Below are 15,860 nucleotides of genomic sequence, written 5' to 3'. Positions count from 1 at the left end.
AGTGGGAAATGTAACATAGCTGGAAAAGGTTAAAACAGATGAGTCTAAGTGGACCAGAAAACATATTGCACTGATAAGGATTTTTTGTTTTTGATTCAATCCTACCATAAAGTAATTTATTACCCATCACTTGTTTTTCTAGAAAGGCCAATGCAGCACCATTTGCTGCCTGATTGACAATGTAACTCTCTTTTTACAACTTGTAATTTAAAACAGGAAGGCTGCCATTCACATCAGTTAAGAAGTCTACATTTTAGATTACCTTGAAAGGTTCATCTTTGGCATAATTTACTGGGAGGTTCAAATAGCTAAAACCAAAATGCAGCATTCCTAGCTCAGCATAGTCCATGCATATGTAGTGACATGCAAAATCTAAATCAGGAGTAATTAAAGAAATGCATTTCACTTCAACTCTACACTGCCAAAAACTTATTAATTTTCCTTTCAAAGAGCAGAAGAAATTGTCATTTTATATTCCTCAACAGCAACTGCAACAGTTCAGACTCTGCAAGCCTGGCTTGTCACCTGATCATACATTGAAATCTGCAGCTAATCAGTACTGGTCCAAGCAGGAAAGGTCACAGCAATCCTGCTGAACTATTACCGAGGTGTTACAAGACATGGACATTATTCATCCTCACTAAAACCAGGCAAGAAATAAATAAAATGAAAGAAAAAAGGATTAACTCTTGTATATTTGCTGTAATATTACCAGGAGTCAATTTTTTTCCAGCCCTTCTTCTGCCATTAAATGAACATTTTCTGACCCTAATTCCTATCACAAGCCACATCAAAATCCTACCAGTTAAGCATTAATGTCTGGGCTATACTTTAGGTCCTGGGAGCAAGGTGTGTAAGCTGTACTGTCCTTAGGTTCAGATTAAATCTGTGTCAGGAACTTTTTCCAGGACTGTAGCACTGATGTTTTCATGCTTTCTTCTCTCTCTTTTTCCTTTTTTTCTCCAACACTTCTGTACTGACAAAAGCTGAAGTCTAGTGGTGTGATACTAGCATGCAAGTTGCTCTTGTGCTTGGGCAACCAGGAGAAGCACTGCTGAGCACTTTGTCATCATGAGTTGTGTATATGCTGGTGGAGTTTGCTGCACAGCAACATCAGCAAAATCTCCTGGAGGGAAGGATTGTTTTTGGATACTTCACTGAAATACTGGCCTGCTTTTTTTCCCAGCTGCACCAGATCAGACCGTGATGGCTCCTGGCAATGTGTTAGGCACCACTACCAGAGATTTAAAGAGCATGAGAATAAGGCTAAAGGACAACAACTCATTCACAAGAGTGAATCTGTTTCAAGGGAGGAGAGAGTCCTGCTCCTAGAGAGTTCGACTTGCTCATAACCTGTCAGTGAAAAAGCAATACAAATGCATGGTTTGACTTTACATGGCACCCCTTCAAAATATGTCTTCCTTCTTTCAAAATGAGGGACTGCATGGATACTGTACTACAGAGTTCATCTGTGTAGGTAATATTCACTGCAATTTTAGTTATGGACTCCTAAAAAAAGTACAATACCAGATTCCAAGACATTTCTCTGACAAAAAAAACCTCTTATGTTTAGGAACAAAGCAATGTGAGTAAGAGAAGATTATCTGGACTGGAAGTCCTTAAAACTGCTTCCTGCTTAAAGGGGGGGGGGACAAAAATGACTCATATGATGGCAACATATTTGTGTTTTTACAAATGCTGCAGAACAGATCCTTCCTCTCCATTAGTGACCTAAGAAGCAAGCAGGCATTTACTTTAAGAACTATAACACTCCTTCTCACAGTGTCAAAGCAGCAAGCGTTGTACATGCAGCAGTTCCCTTCTTAAACATATCAGCTTAAAGTGAAAAGAGAAGAGCCATCATTTTAGGTTGACTTCCAGAGGTCTCTTGTGAAATTTTTACCTTTTATTTTAAACAGGGAGATAGAAGCAAGGTGGAAAGGCATTTACCAAAATGTTATGATCTAACCCCAGGCAGCAACTAAGTACCACACCAACTGTTTTCTCATTTCCATGCAAGCCTGGTGGGAGGGGGAAGAGAATCAGAAAAAGGTAGTATTCTTGGTGGGTCAAGAACAGTTTGATACTTCAAACTGAGTTTAAAACATGGTGAAAAGTAAAGGGAGCAGGGTAGAGAGAGCAATAAAACACAAGAGAAATAAGTGACACCTGATAAAATTGTTCAACAACTGCTGACCAATGTCCAGCCACTTCCTGAGCTCTGATCGGCACTTCCCAGGCAATGCCCCCATTTATATACTGGGCATGCTGTTCTGTGGTAAGGAATATTCCTTTGGCTAGTTCAGGTGAGTTGTCCTGGCTGTGATCCCTCCTGTCTTTTTGTGCAGCTGATTGCTGGCAGAGCATGGGAGGCTGAAAAATCCTTGATATAAAGTAAGCACTACTTAGCAACAACAACAGTGTGTTATCAACATTATTCTCATAATAGATCCAAAACAGAGCACTTTAATAACTTCTCTGAAGGAAATTAATTATCTCCCAGCTGAAACCAGGACACAAAGATGAATAGAAAAAGTTTCTCAAACATACAGGAACTCTGATTTAATATCATGTCTGCAAGTTATCTGAAGAATGGTGAGGAATTAGACTTTCAAAAATCACTTGTACTTGGCCTAAATAATAAGCCCATATTATGCATTCTTTCTATTAGTATGTAACACAAAGACCAAGGAGAAAGATGTTAAAAAGGCTGTAAACTCACCACAGAAGCTCAGAATTGCAACCTCATCATTGTTAGCACAGTGACATAAAAATTGTAGCATTACAGGAAAAGGCAAGAAGGCATCACAGAAAATTCTGATTCTTCTTTAGCCTGGGCAACTGTAGAGGAAGATAAAAGGATTTACTAGAGAGGATCCAGAGAGCTCTAAATAGGTCAGTTTTTTAGAAAGAACAAGATACCTAGGCTTGCAGACTTCTGGCTATGCTCCCTTCTTAGCACTATATTGCAAAACAAATACATGTGATGCAGTATGTGGGGTTGCACTGCAGCAAGGGATTATTCCATTTCTGTCAGCAAATGTCCATGTAGATTCAAAACTTTTTGACAGGGGCAAATGCAGAGGTCAAGGTGAGAAAACCACTGTATGGGACAATCCCAGGATGCCTTGTGCATAGAAATGCTTCCACCAGAATGGCACACATAGACATAAAAATTGTAGGAACTTTCTATCAAGATTGTCAAAATAACTCAGTTTCCTGCAGGGATCTATGCCATTTTGGTAAAAAGGAAGTATACTCAATTTTTTTTAAAACTGGAAAAGAATCATATGTTTGAGACACCTGCTTTTGAAAGCTGAAAAACAATGGAATTTTTGTTTTTTGTTAAAAGTTTTAGGCTAACTTAAAAACTAACCAGCATTGTAGCAGGACTGTTTCATAAAGTATTTATTTCCCCAACTTTAATTCTGCATACTTAATTTCACTTGCTGATATATAGATACAAAAATATATATAGTTTATCATGATTTTGGTCGTTCCTATTCTCAGTAATTTCCACATGTGTAATTAAAAAAAAAATCTACTATGGCCTTAGTTCTGATTATATTTTGTGGCAGTAAGAGCAATGATGAGACATACCCGATTTATCAGATGAGTCTGGAGTCAAAATTTCTTTTCAAAGCTAAGCCATGCCAAATTTTTGAGTTTTTCCTGGAACAGAAGATTGACCTGGAAGGTTATTTGTAATTGATATTTACTGCTTGTAAATATCAACTATCTGCCATGTCCTCCTATTAATTGAAGGCTTACATTTCAACAGTCCCTCGGACCTTTTTTGTCTTATCTTTGTTCCCAGAACCCCTGTTGTCCTGCCAGTGTGACAAGCTGGCATATTTGTCTGTGGAACAACAAAGCATTTGGGTTCATATATTCAGGAGCAGCTCTCAGTCATCTGCTGTGACCACCAGACTACAGCCATGACTTCCAAACCTCTGAGAAAAGGTCCCTGGGAAATGAAATTATTGGCAATTGCAACTATTTTTTTTCCTACCAATAGTTGGAAAAGTGGGGACAGAGGAGTGGAGCAATTTCTTGAAACTATCTAGGAGCAGAAAGCCATTTTCCAAATAAAAAATGATTTTTCTGTCATTAGGTGAGAGCTGTCAAAAAATCCTTGCAGTTTTTGAGTGTTAGCCTTGCCCAGTCAGAGCTAGTTAGGATCTGGGCTGAGATGCCAAGCTGTTTTAAAAACACCACGAAATGTCCATCACGAGTCACAAGATTCTTTTTTCAATTTCCTTAGGACATAGCAACCTGGCCTGGTTTCATGTATTAAAGATGAATAGTGAGTACTTTGCTATAAATCTTGGTGAACTGTCTTGCAAAATATCTTTTTATAATGCTTAAAAATGTAAAAAATTATTGACCTAATGACAAATACAATGAAGCTTTAACTGAGATGGGGGGATTTTTATTAGTCTTTTATGCATAATATTATTACTTTGAATTGCTGATTGTTTTCCATTCAATTTTTACTGAAGTTACTTAATAACTGTCACTTTTCATTCTTCTAACTCTTTATTCATTGTCAGCTGTGGATGATCTGCCAGCCCACATGAGAGGCAGGTTACATTCAAAAGAATTTTCTTTAGTTTAGGGGCATGTGCAAAATCTGAGCTAATTGCAGTCCAACTTTAACTGCTTCTTATTAGGGACTTAGCAGATGTCTGATGGCACTCAGATGTTCAGGGCTTGTGCTGGGAGCCCACTGGACTCAGTGAGATGTGGGCTCCTCTGAGGGATCTGTGACACCAAGCTCCTGCATTCCCAGGTCATGCCTTTGGAAAGCTGTGGAGAGGTGATGGGCAGGGGCTGCTGCCGTTTGATGGCTCAGCACAGAAAATTTACTGTTCATACCCATGTGTAGGGCTGTGCAGAAGCCACAGCAATGCCACATCTCCCACATCTCCCTAACATTAAAAGATCCATGATCCCCTGACTCTGACTGCCTGTTTGACACATCTGGGAAGGAGATGATTCCTATGCAAGGCAGAGAAAGCAGTAATGGAATGGGCTAAACGTGAGATGTAAGGAGAATGTAGGGGCTTTGCCAAGTGAAGACTGGCTTTCTGTAATCCCCCTTGGTTTGGCAAAAGGCTTTTTTTTATAGGATAAGTAAAATAAAGATAAACTTCTAGAAAACTATTCTGATCTAGAACATGTGGCATTTTCAGTCATTGCTATGCCAAGTGGAGGGACAAATGGCTTGAAGAACACCCTCCTTTGACTTTGTCCCGCTAGACAGGACCCTTGTGTTTGCATTTAAATCCACATTTTTGAGGGGTGCTCTAGCAACAAAATAAGGGACATCTCTGAGGGATTTTCTGAAGTAGATTCCCCATGCCAGGGCTGAAGTGAAAGGATTTGTGTGTTTGAATGTGCAGCTCTATGTCTATTTGTGTGAAAAAAGGTATGAATATCAGCATGTACCTCCATTGCTTTTCCAAGTTTACAGAGTGAAGGCTACTAAAAATATTGGAAACATGTGAATTTGAGCTGGTATTCATGTGATTCCTGTTTTCCGTGTCTTCTTTTGAAAAAAAAAAATTAAAATTTTGATTGTATAACTGAAAGATATAAAAGGTCTTTTATTCCTTCTTAGGAAGGGCTGCCTGTGACCTTTATCCTTGCAGCTGCTTAGTGTATGCACTGGACAGTAGAAGAAAGAGGTACATAAACAAGAGATGAGAATATTCAATACCCAGGTAAAAGGGATAGAGATGACAGATGTAACAGAAGCCAACTGTTGCATAACTTTTGTCTTGCAGAGATGTGGGGAGAACAAAGAAGGAGGATCATGAATGAGCACTTATGTTTTTGCATCCAAAATGATGAGTGCATCAGAAGAAGAAAAAAAAAGTTGCTTTGAATGGCATTCTTGAAGTATTGGAAAGGTAAGTGAAGAGGAACAAGGTGACCAAACTGCCAAACATGTAAAAACAGCACTATTATGCACTCGTTAATTTTTATTATTATTTTTTTAATCTCAAGTGCAGTTTGGCTGAGACACCCTTATGCTGCAATTCCTGCGGTCCCTGGAAAATACAGTCCCACACTCTACAACCTTCAAGGTTCCTGAGGACTTTGTATGGATTTAAAATGAATGAAAACTTTTGGGAAAAAGCAACAGAGAATGCAAACATCGTTTTTTTTCTTTTCTACTGCTTTGGCTGTTCCCACAAATTTTATGCATCCTGTCAGCCTCCCATGAGAAACTGAATGGTATTTCCACCTCCCCTCAGCCCTGGAGCAGCCCATCTGCAGCACTAGGTCCAGTTCTGGGCTCACCAGTACAAGGCTGACGTGAGAATATCAGAGTCCAGCGAAGGACGACAGAGGAAATTAAGAGATTGGAGCACCTCTCGTATTGGAGTCACTGAGACAGCTTGAAAAGAAAAAAGCTCAAGTCAGATCTTATTAACGTGTATAAATTCCTCATGTGAGGGAGTGAAGAATGCAGTCAGACTCTTAATGCTGCCCAGTGACAGGACAAGAGGCAGTGCACGCCATCTGTAGTACAGAAAATTCCATTTAAATGAAAGAAAAACCCCTTTGGTACTCTAAGTGTGACTGAACACTGGCACAGCTTGCCTGGAGAGGTCATGGAGTCTCCATTCTTTGAGATACCAAAACCCCATCTGAACACAGCCCTGGGTAATCTGCTCTCCCGACCCTGCTTTGAACTGGGGGGTGGGACTAGTCAATATGCAAAGGTGATTTCCCACCTCAATCATTCCATGATCCGCAATTCACTTGAAAAATCTGGTTTTATTTCTTGCAGTTATCATTTGGTACTACAATATATTCAGGTTGGAGTGCACTTCTCACCTTCTACTCCTCATATTTCTGTGAATGAGAGTTATAATTAATATAATCAAACTTTTAGAACACCTACTTTAAAGAGACAAAACCCAACACTTGGGACAGCTAGTAAAACCCATTAATTCCAGCAATACTCATAACTGAAAATGTCTTATTCAAAAATAAAAATAAGTTTTCAAATTAAATATTGATTTATTTTGTGACAGGGGAAATCAGCTGTAGCAGAAGACATCAGATTTAAATTACCAGGTTTCCCATTGTTTTCTTTTTAATTGAAACTATGGAATCTTTACGGTGTTTCATTTTTATATGATTTTATGGGGCTTACAGTAATAGGCCCTGAGTTTGCTTGATGACAACAGGAACTATAATAATCCAAATAATAGAAAGAAATACAGAAGAAAGATTTCATGGTGCCTTAATCTGAGAGGCATTTCTTTTAACCCTTTGGTGAGTGTATAACATGCTTTTCCTAACTCTGCATTACATGGTAAGATAATTGAAGTGCTTTGAGCCTGAAAGTGTACTTTGTTCTTCATTTCATGCACATCTCCCTTCATTCTGCAGCCTCTGAAGTGAAAAGCATGCCCAAACAGAAGCAAGGGAAGAAAGACATGGAAACCAAAGTGAATCAATTATTGCCTTCAGCCTTGAGAAATTAATGCATTTTAACTTCTAACTTCACAAGTGCTGAGGTTGTTTCACTTTTCTCTGAACACTGAAAGCAGGTTGATAGAACGTCGTAAAGGAAAGACCTGGAGCACATATTACTCAAAAAGTTAAAAAGAAAAGTGACAAATTTCAGAAAAGAGGCAGTCAAGATATTCTGAGTACAGGGGCTAAGTTTTCTGAAGAAAGATTTAAAAAATTTAAAAGATTATTTTGATATAGGATAAGAGAAGTGTTGTGAAAAATATTGCAATGGCCAAAGAGATTCAATGGGCAGACTGACCTTGGAGGGAGCTTCTCCATTGTGTGTTGAGAAAGTCATAGGAGTCATCAACCAGAAGCTCAGAACAGAATTCAATTTACATTGATAAATAGCTTGTGCAGGTGCAGAAGGGCATTTCTAAGGTAATGAGGTAAAACTATTAATGGAATATGTTTTGGAGAAAGTCTTGACAGGGAATAGAAAGCAGTCACACAGGAAAAGCAGAGAAATTTAGCTGCTTGGGAAGCTTATGCTGCAACTGGACAGAGAGCTGGGATCTGTGATAGAGTGTTCTGTTTCAATTACAAAGATGAGCCAAAAGAGCTTCTAGCCTTTCCCATCTTTGTGTTTTATGAGTACAGGTGTTACAGGCATGCAAAGTAGCATATCTTAATTGTCATCTCCAAATCAGACCAGTTCCACTTGTGTTTGGTTTAGCATACTGTATTTTGATGAAGTTTTCATCTGATTTCCCTTGAGGACAGCAGTAGCATTTCCACTCACTCAAGAAGTCAAGCTCTTATACTGTTTAATTTACTATGGGCGTTGAGAATTTAAAGTGGGAATTAAAACAATGGAAACATCTTTGTGGCACAGCACAGGAGAGCAAACCTAGAACAGTACAAATAGCTCTTGACTGCCAGAGCTTTACTCATACTCCAGTAAACTTTGCTCTGGGAAGAAGGAGCTGCACAAAGAGCTGCTAGAGCCTACAAACTTCAAAGCGAATGACATGGAAGTGCAAATCAATAGAGAAACCACATGAAACTTTTCAAGGGTATTTGATGCCTTCATGTGTTCATTTTGAAATGTTACCTCACAAATTCCCACTAACCCTATCTTTCTTGAACTCACTAGCTATTTCCTGAAAAAAAAACCCTAGCAGCTCCTAGGGAATCATTGTTTTAATGCTTGGAGAATATGAAAGCTTCACTTGAGCTTCATTTTTCAGTATCATGGTTTCTGTGGAGAAAAGGTGCAAAACTTCCCCCTATTGCCTGCATTATTCCAGGGCAGTCCTGCTCAATCCTCCTCCAGAACTGGGCTGGAGGAGACAGAAGGCATATATGATCTATTGCATTATTTTGCTGAAACATACATTTTTTTTTAAAAGAAATGTTCACCTTGCATTTTCACATCAGTAACATTCTTGGTAAATTGTTGTAATTTTATTTTTGCAATTACTTGTTCTGGTTGGCACCCTAGTGTAGACACAGGGGTCTTCAGACTGGGTGCCAGCTGGTGCTTCTCTGTTCTCTAGCTTTGTACTTTGCTAAAAGTTGAAAACGGTGTTGTTTCACACCAGCCAGTAATGATGAGATGGGATTTGTTGAAGTTGTAATACTTTCATGTAGTTCAGATCTTGGAGTACTTAGTCAAATCACCTGAAGGAAAAAGATTTCTACTTCTCATTACAAAGTGATTTCTTTCCTGTGACATATTAGCTGATATACACTTGTGATGCATTCGCTTGACAGTTCTGATATGTAATACATTTTAACAAAATATCTTTAATCATCTTGAAATTGCCAAATAAAGTATATTATACTGTGACTTGACTACCACTTTAATAGAGCATCATGCAAAGTGTGTTGAACTCCTGTAAGGCTCCACTGACCTCCATAAATTTTGGATCAGGCCTGTGTTCCCTGATGTGAAAGTCTCAGGGACAGTACTATAAGGCCTCTCTAATAGCAACCTTTCCTCTGTTAAAATGCAAGAAAAATGCATTGCTCTTAAATGTTTTTGATAAAATATATTTCACAATGTTGTCACAGTGTTGTAAGTAGGAGAAAAGCAAGGGTTTTAGAGCATTGATTAGAAAAATGCACTGTATATATATGCACTTTTAAAATGCAATGTATATATTCCTTTTTAATATTTAGAACTCGTGGAGTAAGTCTTGACATCTGAAATTCACTTTAATCTTCATTTGGTCATGTAGATACATTCACATTTTTTTTGTGCTCCAAAGTGTGTACACAGTTGTTTAATTAGAACAAACAACAGAAATCTTACTTAAAAATGTTTATTGTAAAAAAGTGGCTAGAAAACAACATCAATTTCACTTCACACTTTCTTCAAGTTATCTATAGATGCTGCTATGGGCAACAATTTGCTTTCATTCATAACACATTCAATCATATAAAAATAAAAATATTTACATTATGTCGACATATTTTACAAAATCATCAATAAAAAAGGCACTTGGAGGGGTAATGCTGAAAATATTGCATTTCCTTTGTGCATTTAAAAAAAATTGTAAAACTCCCGTGGATCCCCTCTCTTGCACTTATTCCCGTTTTTTAAAACAAAAATGAAGTTTAGAGAAACTATTCCTTATTAAAATATGGTCAAGCATGCACCAGGAATGTTTGAAGCTACAGTATTACCTTTTTTTATTTATTTATTTTTTAAGGCACATGCATTAAATTTGTGGCTTTTAATTTTTTCGTACATTCTCTTCTACTTTTTTCCCTCTTTTAGTTATGCAGTTTTAAAGCATTTCAGGTCATTAATGAAGGCCTTGGCTCCTAATAAAATAAAAAAAACACAGCAATGAATAATATTAAACTTTTACTAAGGTAAACTTGGAATACTTTTTAAGGCACCTGAGATAAATGGTGTCTAGCAAGATTCACTTGGGTAGTATTTTCGTTAAAATTTCCACTTAAAATACTGTTTCTTTGGTTGAAATGGCTTGGCAGGAATGTATTGTTAACTTTGAAGCCTTTTCTAAGCAAGAAAAGACGACCTACATTTGGCTTCATCTATAAAGAAAGCTGATAATGCTTCTTCCTTTAGATCTACTTGAAATGTCATGCATGGCGTCTTTCCCCCTATTTCAGAATTCCCACTTAAGAATGCAAATGTATGGCAGAACAGAAACTACTTAAAGCTCATTTCTACTGACATTCTAAGTTCTTCCACTTGCTTATTTGTTTGCTTGTTTGGTGCGTGTTGGTTTGGTTTCTTTGTTTTTTGGTTTGTTTTTTTTTTTATTATTTTTGGCTGGAAAGTAGACGAGAAAACGCCTTTGGATTTCCACTTATCATTTGGAACAGAAGTGGAGAAATGCATCAAGTCCAGGTAAACATTGACTGCATGACTCAGTGTGCTACACAGCAGCCAGATTCCTCATGTTTGTGCAGAAGAGACATTCTGGAGAAAGTCTTGGAGCAATTTTTGCACTGGTATTTCTTCACATCTGAGTGGGTCTGCAGATGAGCCCTCAGATTGGATCTGTCTGCAAAAGCCCTGTTGCAGTGAGGACAGGAAAATGGCTTCTCTCCTACAAAGGAAACATCAAGAGAAAATAGGATAAATCTTAAAAAAAAAAAAAAAAAAGAAAAAAAAGGTACATGTTTGGGACAGGTAAAACCTGCTTTTATCCTAAGAAAAAAAGAACAAACAGAAATGACTTGATATAAGAAAAAAAAGGCTAACAAAAAGTTCAATCAGGCCACAGACACAGCAGCTTTCAGCACTGCTGGCTCTTTTGCAGAACCCCAGTCTATTGAGAATATGTTGTAAAGTGCAGCCTCTGAAAACAAGCTGCTGACACTGTCTGCATCTACAGGTGCATGCAATACCTTTGGACTGGGCTCAATCCAAAATTTTCAAATATTTTCATAGGATATTTTCTGCTTAGACTGTGTGAAATACTGGGGAACAAGGGCTTTGTCTGAAACGCAGCAAACAGCTGTACAGACATTACATTGTACCCAGTGTTATACTCAAAACCCATTTTTGCCTCAATAGAAAAAACCCAACCACGTTGCAGATGATGGGTTTCTAACTTGAGGTAGTGCATGCAAAACTTGCCAGCTCCTTAAGGAGTCAGAAAGCAGCCCCTCATGCATTGCCTGTTTTTTGCTGCCTGATTTCAGAGTCAGCTGGAGCCTTCTCAAAGTTAGTAATTTCCAAAGCCTGAAAGTTAACATAAAATCCTTAAAGCGAAAGTTTCAGCTAGTGGAAATTATCTAAAACATTGTAAAATTATCAAGGAAGCAATGCTGATTTATGCCAGTATCTGGCCTGCAGTTATGGGACCATGCTAAACCCCCCCACTCCCACCTTCCCCCTCTCCCTGCAAGAGGGAGAATTCAGCCTTTTAATGATTCATTTGAAATTCTGTGGGTGCATTTCAAGGTTAGCTGAGAAACTATGCTGGTTTTTCCACCTGTGGAGAAAAATAGCAAAAAAAGGCATCCTGATGTTATAGCAACAAGGAACTGCAATTGCAACGCTTGCTCTTACCAGTGTGAGTTCTGATGTGTCCTTGAAGTAGCCAGGGTCTAGAGAAAGCCTTGCCGCAGATCTTGCAGACACAAGGTAGCGTGTGGGTCCTGATGTGCATCTTAAGCGCTCCCAGGCTGACATACTCCTTGTCACAGTACTTGCAGCTGAAGGATTTCCTAGACTGGGCATCACAGTGCAGCTGCTTGTGTTTGGCCAACCCAGAGAAAGTCGAATAGGTCTTGTTGCACAAACTGCACTGGAACTTTTCGGCTTCGATCGCGTGAGGGTCTGAAAGCTTTGACTGGATTCTCTCTTCTTCATCGCTGATGGGGCTTTCTGAGCCGCTGTGATCTTTGGAGGAGGTGTCAGAAGGTGGAGGTGGGCTGACTCTTCCCAAAGACGAGGGGTATCCAGAGAGCGGAGAGAGGTCGTTGGGTAATGGAGACGGTAGCAGCCCGGTTGTAGTCCACACAGTAATGGGGTTGTAAGCTACTGAGCTCAGGATCTCTGGCTGCGGTATGATAGGGACTGGATAGCTTTCGTACAGGTATGGGGATATAATCACTGGAGAGAGAAGAACATTTTAAGGTAAGAGAACCAAAGCGTATTTCAAAAAGCAGCAAAATTAACACTCGGAGGATTAAAAGCCGCACAAATGAAACACTCAGTAGGGTAATCTGAATGTAAGAGGGATTCAGGAAACACTGTTTCATACATATATTCTGATGGGTAGAGACAGTGCCCTTGAACAGGCAAGTTGCATCTGGAGAGTCTCTTCAGGGCGGCATGCTGCTTCTAAATCTGTGCAGCCTGACACAATGAAGCAGTGAAACTTCCTGAAGGATTTGAATAAAAGTTTCTATTCCACCACCAACAGACAGAGATCTGGGAAACTCCAAATGCTTTCTAAGTAACTTGAGTTCAAGTGGACGAGCGAACTTTCACGATTCATTCTGGTCAGCACTGACATATTTCTCAAAACTCCCTCCTTGTAAGCAGGAGAAAATAGAGCAAGCAGTGAACTAACCCGTCCCCAGCAGCCTGCAGAGCGATCCCACCCCTCCTCAGCACTGCCACGCAACGACCGCAGCCTCAGGAGCGACGCGGTGGCACCCGATCTCGTTTCGTTACCTGTGTGAGTGTCCAGCTCGCTGTAATTCGGCTTCTTGGATGAATTGAAATGCTTCTTGACCAGGAAGGAGCGTGGCATTTTGGACGCAGGCGTTGTGCTTCTGGCAGACTGTGTGTCCTGGCGGGGCTGTGGCGGTCCCGGGCGGCGCAGCGCAGGCACACGCGGTGTCACTGCGGGCGCATCGGTCCCGCTCCTGGTCCCTACGGCCCCGCGCAGCCCATCCACTCCCGCTTGTGCCGCGCCAGTGCCGAGCCGCCTTGAAAAGTGCTGTAAATACCCACGAGTCAGGTGCAGGGGGGAAGGGTTTTCCGCTCCTCCAATCGCTTCGGGATGTTCTCAAGCACTTTTCCAAAGAGGCTGTTTTTCTGGGAGGGCTCTGAGGCTGCTGGCTCAGGGATCCAATCCCACTCGGAGGGCTTGGTTCAGGTTTCAGCTCCTCCCGCTGGAGACAGCTGTGAACGGGGGAGAGAGCTCTAGCAGAGCGCGTTGCCCTGCTCCGAAGTGGGGGGATGTGGCTCTGTAGAACTGCAGTCTACAAAAATGTATTGCTCAAAATTCTTGAAAATAAAGGTCAGTTTACTGATTCAGCTGAAATATATATATATTTTTCCTTTCTGACAGAGACGTGGATAAGTCATAGGCACTGAAACTTCTTTTTCTTCTTCCTCCCACCCTTTTTTGCCCCTTCTCCCCCTTTTCCCTCTCTTTTCTTTTTCCTCCCCCGCCCCCAATTTTTTCTCCCTTTTCCTTCTTTTTTATTCTTCTTTCTCTTTTTGTTTTTCTTTTAAACAAATCTGGTTTCCAGATGTTTGATATGAGAATTACAGTGGGACAAACTGTTCACTAAGAGCAGAAGGGGTAAACACACACACACATGACACTACAAGATACCAAGTTGGCCGGCAGACCTAATGGGAGGCTATGAACTGAATGTGTGCCTGTTCCATTTGGGAGCTACCTTTGAATTGCACTTAGAAGAGGCTGGAGATGAGCAGCCTGCTTCCCTGACCTGCACCCTTTCAGGCACAAGGACCAGACAGATACTGCAAGTGAGTTCAAGGAGATGGAGAAACCTTGGGAGCATTATATTTCAGAGGAGGGTGATAGTCTTTATATAATATGCATACTGCTTCAGACTGCTCATATGAAGAATATTTTCTCTTTTGCTTTAAAAATCTGTAGAATGCAAAACTTCAACCTTTCCTGCCTTGGGAGTAGTTATGTCACTCTTTTGCCTATCCTCTTAGGACACTGCCAAGGAAATTTTCCTAATTATCCAAAGCAGTTAAAAGATGCATAGATAAGCAACCCCCCCAAAATTATAGACTGGGTAATCTAAATGTCTCTTAAATGCCCTTCTCCATTAGTATATTTTAGGACCTCTTGATTTCCTATGAAAGTATAATCTATGTTATGTATTTAATTTAAGATGAAAGTCTCTTAAATGTGCCACAGAGTGTTCTGGTTATCTAGATTGATTTAGAGGAGATATTTAGTCACAGATAGGTTTTTTAATTTCAAAATATTTGCATTTTGGAAATATGGACAGCTGAGCGCTGGTAAATTTCTGACACAAATTACACCCTGATTGACTCTTGGTCTGCCCTCCCCACCCCTTCCCCCCTCTGTGCATTACCTCCACCTGCCTGGGCACATACCGGCATGCCGCGCTGCTGTGACGCTGGAGCTCTCTCTCCTCCTGGGAGGAGGCGTGGAGGGTGCTTTACAGAGACCACCCCAGCCCTGTTTTTGCAGCAGGTGTTGGAATAGATGTGAAGGAAAAGAAAAAAAAAAAAAAGCCCAATGGGTGTGTTAAGACATGCAAGAGCAAAGTGCTTTGTCAAGCTGCATGACTTCTTAATCTTGGGGAATACCAAAACAAGTGCAGGGAGAGCGAGCCATTTTCAAGAACTGATTAAAAAGATTCATCTGTTCATCATCTAACTCTTGTGTCTGTTAGTGAGAGGTGCCATACAAATTTCCAAGTGGCAGGGAACATACCCAGGCTATGGGAGGAAAGGGAAAGTGGCAAAGAAAGGGAATTTGCAGGTTTCTTGCTTTGCAGCTGGGGCAAAGGGAACAGAGGTGGTTTTTCCAGAAGAGAGAGCAGTGCTTGCAGAGACCCAATCTGTTACTTTCCTCATCTCCACAGAAATGAAGAAATCCACAAAGCATTTTTTAAAGGTTTCATTTGCGGTCCTGTTTCCCTCTCAGCTCTGTTCCATCTGACAAGTCCCTGTCCCCTGCCAGCTCTGGGAAAGCATTGCATTTCAGGATGTGAGGCATTAGTCTGTATCTAAATAGTCTGTTACATGAGCTGTGATTCAGACCTTGAGCTGGTTTAAGTTTGTGTGTTGAAATGAATGGAGCCATGCAGATTTTCACTGGCTCAGGATCTGTTCTTTTGTGTGTTTGTTAAAAGTAAAGGGTCTGATTCACCAGTGAGGTTCTCCCTCTCGGGGCATTTTCACCAGCATAGCACCGGAGTGATGCAGTTTAAATTAATTGCACTTATATAAATCACAGGAGCGTAAGCAGTTAGCCCACTGGCTGAGCTGATTGAAGGATGTTAGGAATTGGATAGAAGGCATGTTATTACATGGTCCTGAAAGGATATTAGCAGCACATACTACCTGAGTGAGGTCTGCTGTCAAAAAAAGGGAGAGTCTGCGTGAGGAGTGGGTGAGTCAGAGCAAACAGGTGTTCTGGGTG

At 40.3% G+C, this 15,860-nt stretch overlaps 1 protein-coding gene across 1 annotated transcript; it reads right to left on the bottom strand.

The window, feature by feature from the left end:
* Positions 1-9,950: 9,950 nt before the first annotated feature.
* SNAI2 (snail family transcriptional repressor 2) lies at positions 9,951-13,346 on the bottom strand. Its single transcript, XM_084203226.1, has 3 exons — positions 13,148-13,346; positions 12,035-12,580; positions 9,951-11,066 (listed from the first exon to the last, which is right to left on the bottom strand). Exons 1-3 carry the CDS (start codon positions 13,224-13,226, stop codon positions 10,885-10,887), a joined length of 807 nt encoding a protein of 268 aa, XP_084059352.1. The 5' UTR covers positions 13,227-13,346; the 3' UTR covers positions 9,951-10,884.
* Positions 13,347-15,860: the final 2,514 nt, after the last annotated feature.

The sequence above is a fragment of the Fringilla coelebs genome (assembly GCF_963513975.1).
Source record: "Fringilla coelebs genome assembly, chromosome: 1".
NCBI classification, from domain to species: domain Eukaryota; kingdom Metazoa; phylum Chordata; class Aves; order Passeriformes; family Fringillidae; genus Fringilla; species Fringilla coelebs.
This window is presented reverse-complemented; position numbering and strand designations above follow the sequence as displayed.

Excerpts from the sequence above, each read along its gene's own strand:
- SNAI2 (XM_084203226.1), bottom strand. The coding sequence starts at position 13,226 with ATGCCACGCTCCTTCCTGGTCAAGAAGCATTTCAATTCATCCAAGAAG. Across the intron at positions 12,581-13,147 it reads CGAGCTGGACACTCACACAG|TGATTATATCCCCATACCTG; the intron begins GTAACGAAACGA and ends TTCTCTCTCCAG. Across the intron at positions 11,067-12,034 it reads ACACATCAGAACTCACACTG|GAGAGAAGCCATTTTCCTGT; the intron begins GTAAGAGCAAGC and ends TTTCCTTTGTAG.